The sequence below is a fragment of the Pleurodeles waltl genome, chromosome 12, assembly GCF_031143425.1.
Source record: "Pleurodeles waltl isolate 20211129_DDA chromosome 12, aPleWal1.hap1.20221129, whole genome shotgun sequence".
NCBI lineage: Eukaryota > Metazoa > Chordata > Amphibia > Caudata > Salamandridae > Pleurodeles > Pleurodeles waltl.
Genome location: NC_090451.1, coordinates 91,640,985 through 91,658,552, shown reverse-complemented (window position 1 = coordinate 91,658,552; position 17,568 = coordinate 91,640,985). Strand labels below are relative to the sequence as shown.

At 42.3% G+C, this 17,568-nt stretch overlaps 1 protein-coding gene across 1 annotated transcript in view; it reads right to left on the bottom strand.

The window, feature by feature from the left end:
• The window catches only part of LOC138267693 (fibrillin-2-like), a 367,800-nt gene that overhangs the window by 55,469 nt on the left and 294,763 nt on the right, over positions 1–17,568 (bottom strand). Inside the window, exons 36-45 of the mRNA XM_069216842.1 lie at positions 16,710–16,871; positions 15,454–15,522; positions 14,017–14,142; positions 12,444–12,569; positions 12,083–12,232; positions 11,161–11,232; positions 8,704–8,829; positions 7,183–7,308; positions 5,245–5,370; positions 3,594–3,710 (exon numbers count right to left, since the gene is read on the bottom strand). Of these exons, the coding sequence (XP_069072943.1) occupies positions 3,594–3,710; positions 5,245–5,370; positions 7,183–7,308; positions 8,704–8,829; positions 11,161–11,232; positions 12,083–12,232; positions 12,444–12,569; positions 14,017–14,142; positions 15,454–15,522; positions 16,710–16,871 (1,200 nt within the window). The remainder of the gene's footprint in view (positions 1–3,593; positions 3,711–5,244; positions 5,371–7,182; positions 7,309–8,703; positions 8,830–11,160; positions 11,233–12,082; positions 12,233–12,443; positions 12,570–14,016; positions 14,143–15,453; positions 15,523–16,709; positions 16,872–17,568) is intronic.

Below are 17,568 nucleotides of genomic sequence, written 5' to 3'. Positions count from 1 at the left end.
CTGTACTTTTGTATCCACAATTGGCAGACCCTGGCATCCAGATAAGTCCCTTGTAACTGGTACTTCTAGTACCAAGGGCCCTGATGCCAAGGAAGGTCTCTAAGGGCTGCAGCATGTCTTATGCCACCCTGGAGACCTCTCACTCAGCACAGACACACTGCTTGCCAGCTTGTGTGTGCTAGTGAGGACAAAACGAGTAAGTCGACATGGCACTCCCCTCAGGGTGCCATGCCAGCCTCTCACTGCCTATGCAGTATAGGTAAGACACCCCTCTAGCAGGCCTTACAGCCCTAAGGCAGGGTGCACTATACCATAGGTGAGGGTACCAGTGCATGAGCATGGTACCCCTACAGTGTCTAAACAAAACCTTAGACATTGTAAGTGCAGGGTAGCCATAAGAGTATATGGTCTGGGAGTCTGTCAAACACGAACTCCACAGCACCATAATGGCTACACTGAAAACTGGGAAGTTTGGTATCAAACTTCTCAGCACAATAAATGCACACTGATGCCAGTGTACATTTTATTGCAAAATACACCCCAGAGGGCACCTTAGAGGTGCCCCCTGAAACTTAACCGACTGTCTGTGTAGGCTGACTAGTTCCAGCAGCCTGCCACACTAGAGACATGTTGCTGGCCCCATGGGGAGAGTGCCTTTGTCACTCTGAGGCCAGTAACAAAGCCTGCACTGGGTGGAGATGCTAACACCTCCCCCAGGCAGGAGCTGTAACACCTGGCGGTGAGCCTCAAAGGCTCACCCCTTTGTCACAGCCCAGCAGGGCACTCCAGCTTAGTGGAGTTGCCCGCCCCCTCCGGCCACGGCCCCCACTTTTGGCGGCAAGGCTGGAGGGAACAAAGAAAGTAACAAGGAGGAGTCACTGGCCAGTCAGGACAGCCCCTAAGGTGTCCTGAGCTGAGGTGACTCTAACTTTTAGAAATCCTCCATCTTGCAGATGGAGGATTCCCCCAATAGGGTTAGGATTGTGACCCCCTCCCCTTGGGAGGAGGCACAAAGAGGGTGTACCCACCCTCAGGGCTAGTAGCCATTGGCTACTAACCCCCCAGACCTAAACACGCCCTTAAATTTAGTATTTAAGGGCTACCCTGAACCCTAGAAAATTAGATTCCTGCAACTACAAGAAGAAGGACTGCCTAGCTGAAAACCCCTGCAGAGGAAGACCAGAAGACGACAACTGCCTTGGCTCCAGAAACTCACCGGCCTGTCTCCTGCCTTCCAAAGATCCTGCTCCAGCGACGCCTTCCAAAGGGACCAGCGACCTCGACATCCTCTGAGGACTGCCCCTGCTTCGAAAAGACAAGAAACTCCCGAGGACAGCGGACCTGCTCCAAGAAAGGCTGCAACTTTGTTTCCAGCAGCTTTGAAAGAACCCTGCAAGCTCCCCGCAAGAAGCGTGAGACTTGCAACACTGCACCCGGCGACCCCGACTCGGCTGGTGGAGATCCAACACCTCAGGAGGGACCCCAGGACTACTCTGATACTGTGAGTACCAAAACCTGTCCCCCCTGAGCCCCCACAGCGCCGCCTGCAGAGGGAATCCCGAGGCTTCCCCTGACCACGACTCTTTGAATCCAAAGTCCCGACGCCTGGGAGAGACCCTGCACCCGCAGCCCCCAGGACCTGAAGGACCGGACTTTCACTGGAGAAGTGACCCCCAGGAGTCCCTCTCCCTTGCCCAAGTGGAGGTTTCCCCGAGGAATCCCCCCCTTGCCTGCCTGCAGCGCTGAAGAGATCCCGAGATCTCTCATAGACTAACATTGCGAACCCGACGCCTGTTTCTACACTGCACCCGGCCGCCCCCGCGCTGCTGAGGGTGAAATTTCTGTGTGGGCTTGTGTCCCCCCCGGTGCCCTACAAAACCCCCCTGGTCTGCCCTCCGAAGACATGGGTACTTACCTGCAAGCAGACCGGAACCGGGGCACCCCCTTCTCTCCATTCTAGCCTATGTGTTTTGGGCACCACTTTGAACTCTGCACCTGACCGGCCCTGAGCTGCTGGTGTGGTAACTTTGGGGTTGCTCTGAACCCCCAACGGTGGGCTACCTTGGACCAAGAACTGAACCCTGTAAGTGTCTTACTTACCTGGTAAAACTAACAATACTTACCTCCCCTAGGAACTGTGAAAATTGCACTGTGTCCACTTTTAAAACAGCTATTTGTCAATAACTTGAAAAGTATACATGCAATTTTTATGATTTAAAGTTCCTAAAGTACTTACCTGCAATACCTTTCGAATGAGATATTACATGTAGAATTTGAACCTGTGGTTCTTAAAATAAACTAAGAAAAGATATTTTTCTATAACAAAACCTATTGGCTGGATTTGTCTCTGAGTGTGTGTACCTCATTTATTGTCTATGTGTATGTACAACAAATGCTTAACACTACTCCTTGGATAAGCCTACTGCTCGACCACACTACCACAAAATAGAGCATTAGTATTATCTATTTTTACCACTATTTTACCTCTAAGGGGAACCCTTGGACTGTGTGCATGCTATTCCTTACTTTGAAATAGCACATACAGAGCCAACTTCCTACAACATGCCACAAACATATAGGTTTTCTTGAAGGGCCCCACCCCCATTGCACTGGCATTTCTGTGTGCACAGGGATAATGCGAGAGGGGTAAACCAGAAGATGCCCAATCTGCTACCTTAATATTTTAGAACAGTGGTTCTTAACCTTTTGGGTTCTGAGGACCCCAACTTAATCATTACTGGAACGTGGGGACCCCCTACTGAATCATATTTGGAATCCGGGGACCCCAGTGAGTCATTACTGAAGCTGAAGACCCAGGCCTAAGCAATATTTGAAACTGTAAAACAAAACAAATCAATACACAATAAATGCAGAAACACACATTGATCAAACAAAGACACAAACAATTAAGGGGGTCATTATGAGTTGCCACCCGCCGAACTCATTGCTGCCACTTGACCGCCAGTGCAGTCAAGTCCCCGTCGGCCCTATTGTGAGTTTCCTGCTAGGCCGGCGGGCAGAAACAGTGTTTCCGCCTGCCGGCCCCATGGGAAACAGGGCCTTTACATTGATGCCGGCTCCTAATGGAGCCGGCCCCAATGTAGCAGTGCGGCGGGTGCAGCTGCACCTGTTGCGCATTTCACTGCCAGTAATTCGGGCAGTGAAAAACTTTACTAGACTTCCGCCATGAAGCTGGAAAACAGAAAACGCCCCCCTCTGGCACCATACTGGGACATATGATTCATTAGGCCCCAGACCTGACCAATCTGAAGACATCAGTAAGAAGTGTCTTCATTGCGCTATGACCACAGCAGTCTCTATGCAAAGATAGGAGAAAATGTAGTGTCTGTTCGTGCATGTGCCACAAACCACTCCAGTGCCTCTCTTTAAAATATTAATTTGAAGGAAACTCGATGGGAAAAACACAGTAAAAGCTCATAATTTTTAAATAAATGATTACCTATTGCTTTTTGGTTAATTTAGACCTTCAAATCCATCAATATACTTATCTCAGAATGCATAATCCAACCCTGAAAGTGATTAAAAAAGGATGAAAATTATGAAGATTTGAAGAATACTTTACAGTAGCTTACCCATGCAGTCGTTGTTGTGAGTGAGCTCAAACCCAGGGAAGCAGAGGCAGTTGTAGGACCCCACTGTGTTCTTGCAAGTTCCATTGCCGCAGGGTTGTCGGTCACACTCATCAATATCTGCACATTGGAAACAACACGAAGAGAAAAGTCATTAGTGTCTCTAATCAGTGCATGTAGGTAATAGGATAGGCCTGCTAACCTGTCCTTCTCAGGCTCTGCTGGAATCTGCATGCTGATGATATGGTGGCCTCTAGATATTGAGGGATTCCCTGATCTGTACATGATGTGGCTATTTTCAGTTAGGTGACCCCTTAAATGGGGCATCCAGTGTAGAAATTCCAGTGGCCTAGTTCTTCGTCTCCAACATTCACCAACAACAGCCGTTCTTGAGTGTTGTTTTGTTTGATGACATCTTCTAGTGTCTACTAACAAGGAGATGTCGTGAAATTACTGGAAACACATTTATCAGTTGAGCCTTGCAAGTACTGGAGTACTTTGAAAGGCCATTGTACATTTCCAGAGGGAATGAGCAAAAGTGGTGGATAGAATGTGCTTTCTTCCCTTTTCTGCAAACTTTGTAGATAAAAGAAAGCTATTTTCATTATGGAATCTAAAAAAACAAATGCCTTGATAGAAAGGGTTATATGATATTGTATTACATAAGATACTTAAAACTACATCACATTTTTTCTCATGTTGGATGAATGACAAATGCAAAGCACATACACTCTTCTGCATTTGCAGCTATCATTGGATGAACTGCAGACGTGTTTTGCGATTATTTACCCTCACAATGGACATTGTCAGAAGGACTTAAGTTGTTTTGCAGTCATTAAGCTGCAAAGTGAAAATAGTGGGATATTATTTCTGGATAATCCGTATGAGATTAATTGTTCAGCATCTCTGGCCAATATGCTCCCCCAACTGAAGAGAGTTATGATGTGGTTAGAGTGGGTTGTCTTAGGAAATGTCTATGCATTATTTTGTTAAATTCAGGAACCTCCACATAAACTAACTAACTAAAATGAGACAGGTAGTGACTGAAATCCACTTTGTGTTACTAAACTGCTTCCTGGTCAATGTAATCTGCCAATCAACTCATACATAATGTGTCACATCTAGAAATTAACTGACTTGTGTTTCACCCTTTGGAAGGAGGGTTGTGACAAATCCAATTGACTGAAAAATCTCTCTTCTTTGTCAAATTTATCATCATGCTACAGTCTTCCGTGCCAATGGAAAAAACTTTGTGAACTTCAATTCACCAAAATGCCAGCAGAAGTGATTTCACAAACTTTTTTCTTGCAAATGAGTTCCCAGACATGTCCCTTTGTCCCACCCTTATCTCCTCAAGAGAATAACTTCCAAATGTAGACATGGCCGTAGAGCTGTGTACTTTCTGTTCCTCCAGCTGTCTTTGAAACCCAGGAAGGGAGTAAGGGATGCCATGAGTACCAAAGGACAACCAAGATGAAAACTCTGCTACTACTGATTACCCCTGGTCATGGCAGACATTTACAATTGTCAGTAAGAAATTACTAGATGTTATATTTGTAGATTATTGGTCCCAAGGCCTTTATCTCATCTCTTGTCACTGAGCAGTTATGAATGGCCAATGGGCTTCAAAAAGAACTGAAAGTCGGCATCTCACCCATGCACATGGTTTGGTCACTGGTGACTTTGAATCCATTGTGGCAGACGCAGACATAGCTTCCCTCTGTGTCAATGCACTCGCCATGGCTGCAGACATTTGGAATCTCCTGGCATTCGTTGCGGCCTGAATGTAAAATGAAGTGCAAAAACATACCAATCAAATGAAAATTCAACATACACATCTACCTTTCCACATTATGAACATTTGCTAAAAGACTGTTAAAAATAAAGTTGCTATATACATACTGTAATCAAAAGGCATACTTCATACTTTCTGATGAGTGCTTAAATATATGTATGTGTGTACTTATAGCTTAATAGATTGTGACACAGAAAACAACAATCTTGGGTGGCCTGCACTAATTCCAGTTACTTACAAATGCATCTGCAGATCAGCTATCTAACCCACAGCACAAACAGCATTCACATATATTCTAGTATAACCAATCGGCAGTATACCTAAAAATGACTTAGTAAACAAGTGTATCAGTTTTGTCCCTTGTCATTACAACAGTGTGGGTCATAACTATTAAAATCCACGATGACATCAGGCTTATATAGGAAATGTGAACTTGGGTGTGCCCACATGAATGTTTTGGGTTCTATTGGTGCAGATCCAAGGAAGCAATCTAGTGTAATAATGTTTGAAGAAGTAACAGTCTGGACCTCATAGGCTCATGAGGGGTTACCGAGACCACTGCGACTGCCATGCTTGTGCCAGACCAGAAGTCAGCATACTAAGCATAGTTAGCATTTCTCAGCTTAAGAGAAACAAAATCTCAAGAGACAGCTCAATCTCCACTAAAGATCAAATAAATTCTCAGAGACAGGTGAGTATTTGCTGTAGGCACTGTGGCATACATTGTGGCTTCCCCACATCTCTGCAAAGGACTATGCTGGTAATGGCTGATTGGCACAGAAGCAGGGACACATGGGGGGAGCAGAACGTCCTGCAGGGGCAACCTTGGTTTTGAATTTAGTAGGCCTGAGGAACGCAAAGCTGTAATAAGTGAGGGACACTCATGAAGGACAGCTTAGCATATCTAAAATGATGGTAGGGAATGTCAGTCATGTCTAACAATTAATGCTGTTCCTACCGGTGATGATGATGATGCATTAGATGTTGACGTCAAGTGACTAAACCACTGATTATCCCTTGCTGAAGCCAGTAGAAGGTCCTCACAGTCAACTCTAGGGGATAAAAACCTAAGGTATCACTCATTCTCTCACACTGTCTATGGTAAGGGGCTACTAGCCCTGAGGTCTCGAGACCTAAAGGTCAGCAGTGAACTATGATAGGGTCAGAGCTTAGGCGCATATTTTATTGCAGTGGTACAGCCACAGGTTTTCATCACACACACTTTGGAAGGTCAACATATCATCATCAGTAAATCTGTGAAAGTGCTAGTGAAGCATGAACTGAAGATGCACCTCTCTCTTTAGACCATTTATGATTATTTGAATATTGCCTGCATTGTGCAGGCCTTGATGTCTGTGTAAGGAGAGCATGCACCACTACAAGACACATTCTATAACTGTTCTTTGTGACTAAAGAAAGCCTGCACTGATGCTCACAGTTCTGTGCAAATTATCCTGCTGTGTGGGTATGTGTTCATTAGTGTATGTGAAGTTTAGGCACTACTGTCAGTGAAGATTACATTGCAACACTTGATTCTCCCCGTGAGCAAAGGCTGCTGAGAATTGGACTGCATCTGCTTGTGCTGTACCTGATTGCTACTTGCCTACATGTGAGTGCAATCTGCACTGCTGCCAAACACACTATGCCTGTTCTCTGCCCTTCTGGATTTCCGGTAGATGGCCACTTACTGTATGAGTCTTGAGACCCGATCTTGGTAGTTCTAATCAGCTATTGTGAGCAGATACAGAAACATAATGAGCCAAATTTCGGGGGCTTCTGACAAATTCTACTGCTTACCCACGCAGGCTCCACTGGGAGACAGCTTGTAACCTGTTGAGCACTCGCACCGGTAGCTTCCAGGGATGTTAATGCAATCGGCATTGCGCTGGCATAGGTTCTCTGCACCACTGCACTCATCGATGTCTGCAAAGATAGAAATAACTCAGTTTTTACATCTACGTCCATTTAAACTGAATCAACACTGTTGCAAAAATGTGAAGTGTGGCAGGGCTTTTAACAGAGAGGTTCAGTAGTAGAAGCCTCAGTACATGAGGACACTTGGTCACCTGATCAATTGCGTCCAGGACTTATTCTTGGGTTCCATACTGCCAGGTAATTGGTGATCTGTGTTTGTGGTATAACTTCAGCGTTTCTATATTTTGTTTTTGTTTCTTCCCCTAACTATATATAAATATAACATTACAGTAGGTCAAGAACCACATACAGCTTTCTGCAAGTGACACATGCTGCGTTCTGAACTGTGCAGGTAAATCAAAAAGAATTCAAAAGCAAACACTGAACACACCACAAAAAGCAGAATACAGATCAAGTGGAAATGCAATCTCAGAATGAAGTCACATAATAGATGAGTCAATTTACCATAGAGACTTACATCGAACAGTGGTCGCGGCTAAGGCTTTAAGCAGGCATTCATTCAATGGATGAATACATTAAACACAGTAGTAAACATGGCAGACTTGACACACTGGATGCCATTCGACATTGCATGGACTTTGACAGAGTGAAATGCTAGGGAGAAATAAGGAATGAACAAGTGGTCCACGGTTGCCAATTCCACCAGCAATTTTCAATTTTTAAAAGGAACTTTGTATCCCGCTCATAACATCCAGTATTACTGTTGTGCCAGATTTACCAGTTCTCCCATCATCCATAACTCCAGTGGCCAGAGCTACTGGCCGGAGCCTCTTAGCCAAACTCCACGGGACTCAGAAAGAGGTTCTATGTGATCCAAATGTGAGTCTCCAGAAAGGGCACCTTAAACTGAGATCAAGGTTCAGTTGATCAGCATTTTGCAAATGTCTTTTTTCCCCATAGAGGTAAGAAAGACATAAAAACATAATCGTCCACACAGAATCTGTCTTTGGTCTCCAGCCACAGAAGCATTTGCTGAAGATTGGCAAAACAACAGTGATGTTGCTAAATCTTCAAACTGAAACCTGTACTCAGGGTCTGACCCAGAGTAAAGAAACCACAAGCAGATGCCTTAGGCATTATCAGCAAGGAGGCACCAGATTGCTCCTACCAGTCACAATCATTGCCTCCAAGCTAGGGAATGATTTGACAATGTGCCCATTTGCACTGAGAAGAATGAATAAATTGCATTGGAACTGCATATAAATAAAATGATCAAACTTTAAGAGAAGCCAGGACACATGTTGCTAAGTCAGCCTCTAGTGCAAACACTTCCTTAAGGGAGAAAGGTACCTCTAGGTACTACCCTTTGGAGAATAAATTTCTCACCATATAGAAAAGCTGCATGCTTGTACCGTTCTCGTGCCTTTTACGAGTAGTCATTACCTTCACAGATGAGTAGGATGTTGTTGTAGCTGAATCCCATTGGGCATTCGCACCGGAAGCTGCCAATCTGGTTAATGCAGACACCATTGGTGCAGATTGCTGGGATCTCACTGCATTCGTCGATATCTGTACATGAAGGAGAATAGGGAGTTCAAGAATACTGTTGTTCAGAATGACAGACATGTATCCAAATAATGCCTACCTAAGGATGTGTGAGTTGAAATGCAGAAAAGAACTTTTGGAGTGATTCTGAAGCCCTACCTAAACCTATTATTGCAGATTCTATTCTTAAACTGCCTGTTATACAAATATTATCTTTGATGTTTTTATACCGTAGATTTTCATACTGTGTTGTATTTAGTCTTAAGGTTTGTTCACTTTAAAGGCTGTTGTTTAACCTCATTGAATGCTTCTCTAATTTAAGGCATGGACTAATAAAATATTTCAGAACAGGAATTGCTTGTCATTCCTGTCCTACGTAGATTCTTCCTGTTTGTAACTATTGTTTTGTCTGTTCTGTAACAAGACACTGGAGGTGCTTGAATAGGAACAAGCAGGTCTGGTGAGAGTGATAATAATAGACCTACAAATTATAGGGGCTTACGAAAATGAGCAACATATAAAACATATTCTTGTTTACTTATTATGTATTATAGATATAAAGATTTGTCACAGAACCGAGAAATGTGGAGTTGGCTGCAATCCAAAGGAAACCATGGTGTACTAGTCAGTGGCACAGTCTGTGTATTAGAAAAAAAGAACTACAGAGCACCACTCACAATGGGGTGATACAAGCAATGTTACGGAACAATGCTGCTGTGCTGCTGAAGGTAGAATGATTGATTGCACTTCTGAAGCATTTCCTCACACCCTACCCATCTATTCTTTCTTCTACAAGAGCAACCAGATAAATAAGGCAGGAACCTATTGTGATCCATCAAAGAATACAGCTCAATATCTATTGAATATATATTGAAAGTAAATGTGTGTCTCAAGGGCAGTTCAGGATTGACTGAAAATGAAAATATCTTAGAGATAGCTCAGTATCTACTGAAGAGTAGCCAAGGGTCATGGACCATTGGTGGAACAAAAAGCACTTTAGCTGATAAAGGGACTGGTTCACTATTAAGATTTTTTCTTTATCTTAATCTCCAACTATCCAGTGGTTTCAGTTAAGTTAACATTACATCAAATACTAAACGTAGGCATTGCTGAGCAGGGATCTATATTATATTAATCAATGTTAATATGTCAGTAAAGTCTTCCTTCTTTGAGAGAAATAATATGTTCTTTTGTTGTAAACTTTTTCTTATATTGTCCTATCATTTGTCTCTTTCGGAAAGAAATATGGGGTTATATTTTTTAGAACTATCAACAGTTTTTGATTTTTTGTCAGCCTCCATTGGGACATTGAAGAGGTCTCCTTGGGATGACTCGAAGTCATTGTTCGTGAAGCAATATTTATGCACCTTGTACATTTCCTGAGGATTATCTTTGCCTCTCTTTCAGTAGAGTGATGACTCTGCTTTAGTACCTTACCTCTGCTGAGTAAATTTAAAACCTTTTTCCTACCCTCAACTCAAGGCAGCCTCCTACACACATATCTCAAAAGTCATAAATTACTTTAAATGACTAGTCTAGTAATATACAAAAATAACCTGCACGTCATTTGGTGTTTGCAGTTAGTCCATGCCATAAAGTACTGATGTCATGTCACACCACACTAAAGAGTCAACCCACTGCACCACAGTTACCTCACATGTGAAGCCGCCAAATCTGTATAACTATCTGGTTAACATTAGGAATCCCTAGACTTATGACAATTGCACTTACATAGAGAATTCCAGCTCAACAAGAAACAAATCAGTGCTACAGTGGCATACCATTCCAAGATTTTCCAAGACCACTGCAACAAAACACTAAATGATGGAAGAAATGTGTACATTGATTCCAGCCACTGACAATCATTTGAGCCACATTCTAGTCTATTGTTTTTCACCTAATGTGCCACTCAACAAAGAGATCAGATATATGCAAATCTCTCTTGCTTCTGTTCCTAGCAATAGTGCAGCCTGAATCCTCAGCTCAGGACACCTCTAGATGGGAGCATAAGCAACCCTAAATGTGCCCGAGGCAATGCAGATGGCCTATCAGCCACAGTTTTAAGGATGCTGCAATATATTGTCGGCGTCTAAATTTCATAGTAATGGAAATCAAGTACATCTATTACAGGTTCATATTGCAATTAAAAGTCATTAACAAGCAAAAAGAGATAAATTATGTGATTGTCACATGCCGGATACTTTCCATTACATTGCTGGGGTACATTAAAAAAATTGGTTTTACCCAGTTGCTGTATCATGAGCTGTGTTTGTGGTCCATTGAGAAATCACTACTAACAGAAGGTTCCATCACCAAAAAAGGTAATGAAGTGTGATTGCTATCACATGTACTCACCAATGGGTTTTCCTGTATGGATGTCGATGATAAACCCAGGGGCCTGATTCCCACACAAGAACTGATATTCAGCTGCAGTAAAAACAGAATGTGTTAGAATGAGCATGCTTATGAATCAGTTTTACATAGCGCTACTGCCCTATAGGATATAAGATCGCTTTATAGAGTTTTTATAGAAAATACATTACAATGGATAGGAACAATGTACAGAAAAACACACAAAAATACAGTAACAGAATCAGAACAGATTTGTGTTGTGCAATAAATGCCAACATAATGGGAAACAGCAGGTCAGACTGTGACAATTAAGAAAGAGGAAAAGAGGTGTTTCCTAAAGGTCTGTGCTTACTTCTGAAAGAGTTATCACCTTGTGGTGAAGGCTTGCTGTAGCCTCATCTTTCGTGCTGGCTAGCACTGGCATAACTCTCATGGATAGTTATAGACTTGCAAGCTTTTTCTAGGCTTACACAAATTCCTAGCCATGATTTACTGCCCTATAGTGCTAATTTTGTTTTCATCATTTTAGTGACGGGCAGAACACAAGTGTTTGTTGTAGGCTCATGCCTACTACTGGTAGGCACATGGCATAGATACAATGGTTGGTCTAGGCTCATACTTAAGAAGTTTAAGTGCAGGGGCGTAGTTAACAATGCTTGATCTAGGCTTAGTCTTGCTGCAGAGCAGAACAGGAGAGGGCTCAATGTCTTTGTTCTTGGCTCGGTTCTAGTGCTGGCTGGAACATAGAATAGCTTAAAGTATTTGTTCTATCCTTTTGTTTACAACTGAGTGACTACTCACATACTTATTGGTAGCTAGAAGAGGGCATAAAACACAGTCTGCATTCTAGGCACATTCACACAGCTTCTAAATTGTTCAAGGGTTAATATTTACTGCAGTGCGCTGGTTGTAGGGTCATACTTACTACTGGCTGGGACTGGACACGGCTCGCAGGGCTTATTCCACGCTTTGCCAATGTTGTAAGAGCAGCAACACATTTTCTTGGTCATGTTAAAAGACAGTTCGTTCTCACAGGTGTCATTATAATGACGATAGCACACGCTCTTCCTCATGTCTGCAAAACATCAAAAGGCAAAAAAGTCACAAGGAAACAAGTGGGAAGCTTTTTAAAAGGTTTCAAATAACTTAAAAAATACACTGACAAGAATTTACTGAAAACACCAGGGAGCAGTGGAGCACCAGTTTATAGTTGCAGCAGGCACTGCTCCAGTTGCACTAGTTTACACTTCTCAGTCGTTCAGTAAGGTTCATATGTCCATTCCTACCCATGCAGTTGTTTCCTCCGTTGACTTGCATGTACTCTGGGGGACAGACACAAGTGTAGTTTCCAAGCGTGTTGTAGCAAGTGCCAGGACCGCAGATTCCGATGTGAGCACTGCACTCATCAATATCTGAATAACAACAAAAGCAGAGAAAACAATGTTTTAAAATTAATTTTAGGGCTTCCTATTTTCTTCCGAGGCCATAACTCATACTAATAAAGGTTTAAAATGATACTAGCTTTCTAATCACTGAGAATGTTTGTGTATCCATTGCTAAAATCTGTTCTGCTCAGCTCAATGTTTTATATTAGTGTTTAACATTACAGGTAGGACTGCATTTTGGGAGTACTGTTCCGTGTACTGTGAAGCTCAGTAGCCAAATGTGATGATTAGAGTTCTTACATTAGTCCCAGCTTCTGGTAAGTACTCTTGGCTACTTTCTAGTCCATCATGTTTTACCCAAGGACCATACTTATAGCCTTGCTCAAGGACCAGTCCAGGCCAGATCCCTACTAAACAAGCTAAATATTTGGTAACTGAATGCCATAAAGGATTTTATTGAAACAATCAAATACATGCATAACCAATGCACATGTGATATACATACAATTGTTAGAGTATTTGGAACACAACTTACCCACAGTCACAGTTGTAAGTTGCAAACCCGGGTATTACTGGTGAGAAATTTACACTGAGATATGAATTTAACACCTCAGAATGGGAAACTACACAGATACTGTGCATAAATTCTCCACTGCATTTTGCACATTTTACCTTCCAATTTGTACCAGGTTTTTCATAGTTAATATTATATGGACATTTATCGACAGTGTTTATAATTGAATTTCATCCTACAGTCTTGTTTCGGGCACCGCTCTCCTTTGTGTCTGAAATGAGCCTGGCAGCCTGGTCTTAATGTGGGCCTAAGGCTTTGGTACATCACTGTCAATTGTTAAGTGGGAACAATAATGTAAAGTTATAGACTCAGAGCGACATTTGATCCGTGAACATGCCGATTTCCAAGGTGACAGTATCAGTGCCAACAGCAGAAGTCAGAAGGCCTGGGACACATACAAGTGTCTATAAACTGGGGTTCATATGGGGGCCAATGTGAAGATCCATGATAAGTTGGTATAATTAGATAAGAAAGGATAAGTAAGGAGAAGCATGGATCAGATAATCATCACTTAAGACAAGGCAACCTGTTCTAGGGGTTCTATAGCCTTCTTGTAAACAGCCAGCACAGTTTCTTCCTGGTAGCCCATGACATCTAGAAGAATGTTCCCTTATGATGATGAACAGCAAAAAAGGCGGGTGACAACAGGAGTACAAAATTTGTCAACCAAGATAGTATCAAAAACAAAAAAGCAATAGCTTTAAATTCAAGATAAACTTCCATTCTTTGTTTCTTTACTATATAATCACTCCAATCATCTCAGGACATTTGGTTTTAGATATCTAAATATATAAAGTAGCTAAGATACAGCAGAGTATCAACTCACAGTATCTGACAAAGGTGAAAAGGCACCTACATTTTTCAAAAACTAGCAGTGAATTTAACCAGGGATTTGCTTACCTTCACAGATCCGGGTGTCTTCATTCAGGTAGTACCCCAGTGGACATTCACACTGGAAGCTGCCAAAGGTGTTGACACAGTTTCCTCCTTGACAGAGGCCTGGGAGTTCTTGGCACTCATCAATATCTACAACAGCCAGACATACCATTATTACATGAATTGTGTTCACTCCTGGCACTTCTAGGTGACAAAGTAGGGAGTATAAAGTGAATCTCAGGCCAGTGTTGAGTGTTGCCAGATTGTGGTCGAAGCACAGTGTATCAGACACATTCACTTCCAGCCCTTCCGAGAAAGGGAGTGACTATCAATCTCTGAATTTACCTGCATGAAGCTTAGTACATCAGTCAGTGCAGTGATGCCTAGTTTAAGAGTGATTTTGCATAATAGGCCACCTGATTTCTGTCTCACACTGAGCTCTTTAAACCATGGTCTTGCGGGTGGAAGTACCCAGTGCTGTAAAGGCTCAACTCCTTATCTGGCTACAGATGTGATAGAAGAACATTGGAATTCCAGATGAACCCTTACTCTCAACTCTGCATGGTTGTGCTGTTCATTATTCCTATTTGGGATGATTGTGTTTGTACATTTCGAAGAAGACTTGGTGGGCCCTTTTTTTAGATGCAGTTGGGATTTCTAGATCCATAATCTTGAAAGGATTTACAGCAGCCACATGTTGGTAATATTCAAAATGTGACAATGGAGATTTTAGTGAGAGCTAGATTTTTTGGTGGCAGTAGCTGTTGGCATAATTAGGTTGAACATATTCTATCTATCTATCTATCTATCTATCTATCTATCTATCTATCTATCTATCTATCTATCTATCTAGCTATCTGTACTGTTTTTGAATTTTTGAAATACACAATCTATCTTTTATCACCTCTCAGAGTATGTTACAGGTTTCATGCTCAAAATTGGCCTGCATTTTGCATTGAATGAGAGGATGCAGTTGCCAGTTGAGTTTTTTAAGCCGTCTATTACTGCAGCATGCACTGTGTTTGTGCAGGGTATGGATGTTATGGGAGTTCTGAGAGGACTTACATGCTCTCTCAGGAGCTGCATGCTCTCGATGCTGTTCATAATGAGCCACAGTTTGTGGCTTGTGTGTGGCACCATGCACTTTAATGGATATGGGTTGCAATGCCAGTTCAAATGCTGGGATGGAGATTCACTTCCCAGGTTAACCACTGTTTACTGTGTGAAGCAGCGCCAACTCCCTCCCTATTGTAACAATGCTGTTGTGTTTGTGAATAACTAGTGAATCCCATACAGAGAAAATGATGAGTATTGTGCTGTGAGCAGACTTTTTGTCTATTGTACCCTTGGTGTTCAGCCCTCTGAAGCAAAACCTTTTGAAGTGACCCTTCTGTGTGTACACTGCATGGAGCATCAACATAGGTGTGGTATAAGAAGCAGCTTATATCAACTTCTGCTCACCCTCTAGAATAACGGTGATTGGATTGGGACGGAAACCTTCTCCTCCGGGACACAGGGTCTTGTACTCAGCTGCACAAAAAGAAACACAAGGAAAATATTAAATGGAGGAACTATATTACAAATCCAACTAAGTAATAACCCATCAATCAGAACCCCTATCGTATTGACTGGTACTCCTGTGGACATACAAAGTCCTTTGTCCAAGGTGTTCCCAAATATTAATAAGAATAAAAACTAAAGTTATACCTCTGCTTAAGTTTTGTTCTGTGCAGAAAAGGAGAGTTAGGGCTTTATTGATATAGCAGACCTGTAGCCTTGGCTTCTTGAAGTGTTATGCTTCAAGCGTATGGGTGCTGTAATTATAAGGCACCAGGGCCAGAGCTCATCTTGTCTTGAGGCTTCAGCTTTATCCCTTTAACCTGAAGGTCCATGCTTATAATAATGCCACCGTATATGTAATTTTAACAGATCATCTATCTGTTTTATGTTTACGTAGAGAGACTGTTCTATCTGCACATTGATTACTACTACAGAATAGAGCTTTGGGGCACAAAGGGCACGTTGCCTTCAAAAGTGAGGGTGGTCAGCTAATCACACTCAGTATAGATGTCAGCTTTGAACGGTGGATATTTGGTCGCTCGTTCTTTATCCCTGTGCACTTTCTGACACTTGGATACAGAGGAAATAGATTAAGTACTAATGCTGTTGACTTACGGAGGCCTGGTGCATCAAAGACGGGCCATTTTTTGAGAAGGCAATGATCACGGGCAGTCTCATCTTAGGTCTTTACCTCTTTCGCTTTCACACACTCTTTCTTTCCCACTCACACGCTCTCTCTGTCTTCTTCACTCTCACTTTTCCGATCTGGGTCTTCTTTTTTCTCTCTCCGCCCTTCTCAATGTAATTCTAGATTCAAAACTCATATTTTCTCCATAACAGGCAGCAACATAGACAGCAGTTCCCCTCTGATGCCTACTTCCACAGAACGTTAATTGTGGTGTCAAACATTTATGAGAAAGTTGCTGGCATCGTATTTTTTAGTGTAATGTAGATAGCTTAAGATTTAATGGGATAATCATAGCTATCAACCACATCAACTAAGTGTGCAAAAAAGAGTCCATTACAAAATCAATCAATTGTTCCCTTATAAAAATGTGTTATCGTGTGCCAGAACTGCTATCATAGCAAGTGGTGGCGATGACAGGAATTTAGAAACAGAAAAGCTGTCCTAGATTACAAGGTAATTACTAACTTACTTGAGTTTCCATATGGACAAAATTCACAAGGATTGCCCCAGGCGCGCCCCAGGGAGCAGCAGCAGGAAGCTCGGGTGACACCAACACCAATCTCAGCGCTGCAAGAGATCCCACCATCTCCCCTGGGCTGGGTGTCCAGGAAGCAATTTCCAACACGAGTATCTGAATAATGGGGCAAAGACAAGAGAGAAGGTTAGCTTGAAAGACTTAGAATTACAATAAAAGAGAAGAGGACCTCTATTCGGGTGAAAATACTAGATGTGTTCCAAGATCAAAGGATGGTAGGAGTAGACTAAACAGTATCATTAGCCACTTTTCGAGCCAAAAGAAGATAGTTTTATATCATATGGATGTACTATGAGTGAGTAAATTCACATCCGGTGAGAGCTCATGAAAGGCTATTAAGTATGTTGGATTGTGGCACAATGAACACAGGTTAGAGACTGGCTCTTCAAGGTCCTTCCAGCTTTCATGGCCACCAGCCTTCCTGGAGCTGACTCTTTTGGTTGATGAGGGAATACTATAGAGTTCATAAAACAATTGTTTTGCTCTATTAGAATGCAAAGAAAATACAGTGCTGTAGATTTTTATGAAGTCAGACATAAGACTTTGGATTCAGAAGTGCATAAACAAACCAGCTCATAACAATTCACCAGACATTCAGAGCACAGCAGGTAAAGTAGCAAAGTTCTAGCCGTCCCTCTCCCTGCACCCCCTTATTCATAACCCACTTATTTCGATGAACACTGTTCCATAATCATGAGACAGTGACAACAGATTGAAGTTTTGCTGGATTAATGAGCCAAAACATGTTATGGAAAACCACACAGCAGACATTAAATGATACAAACAAATGTGC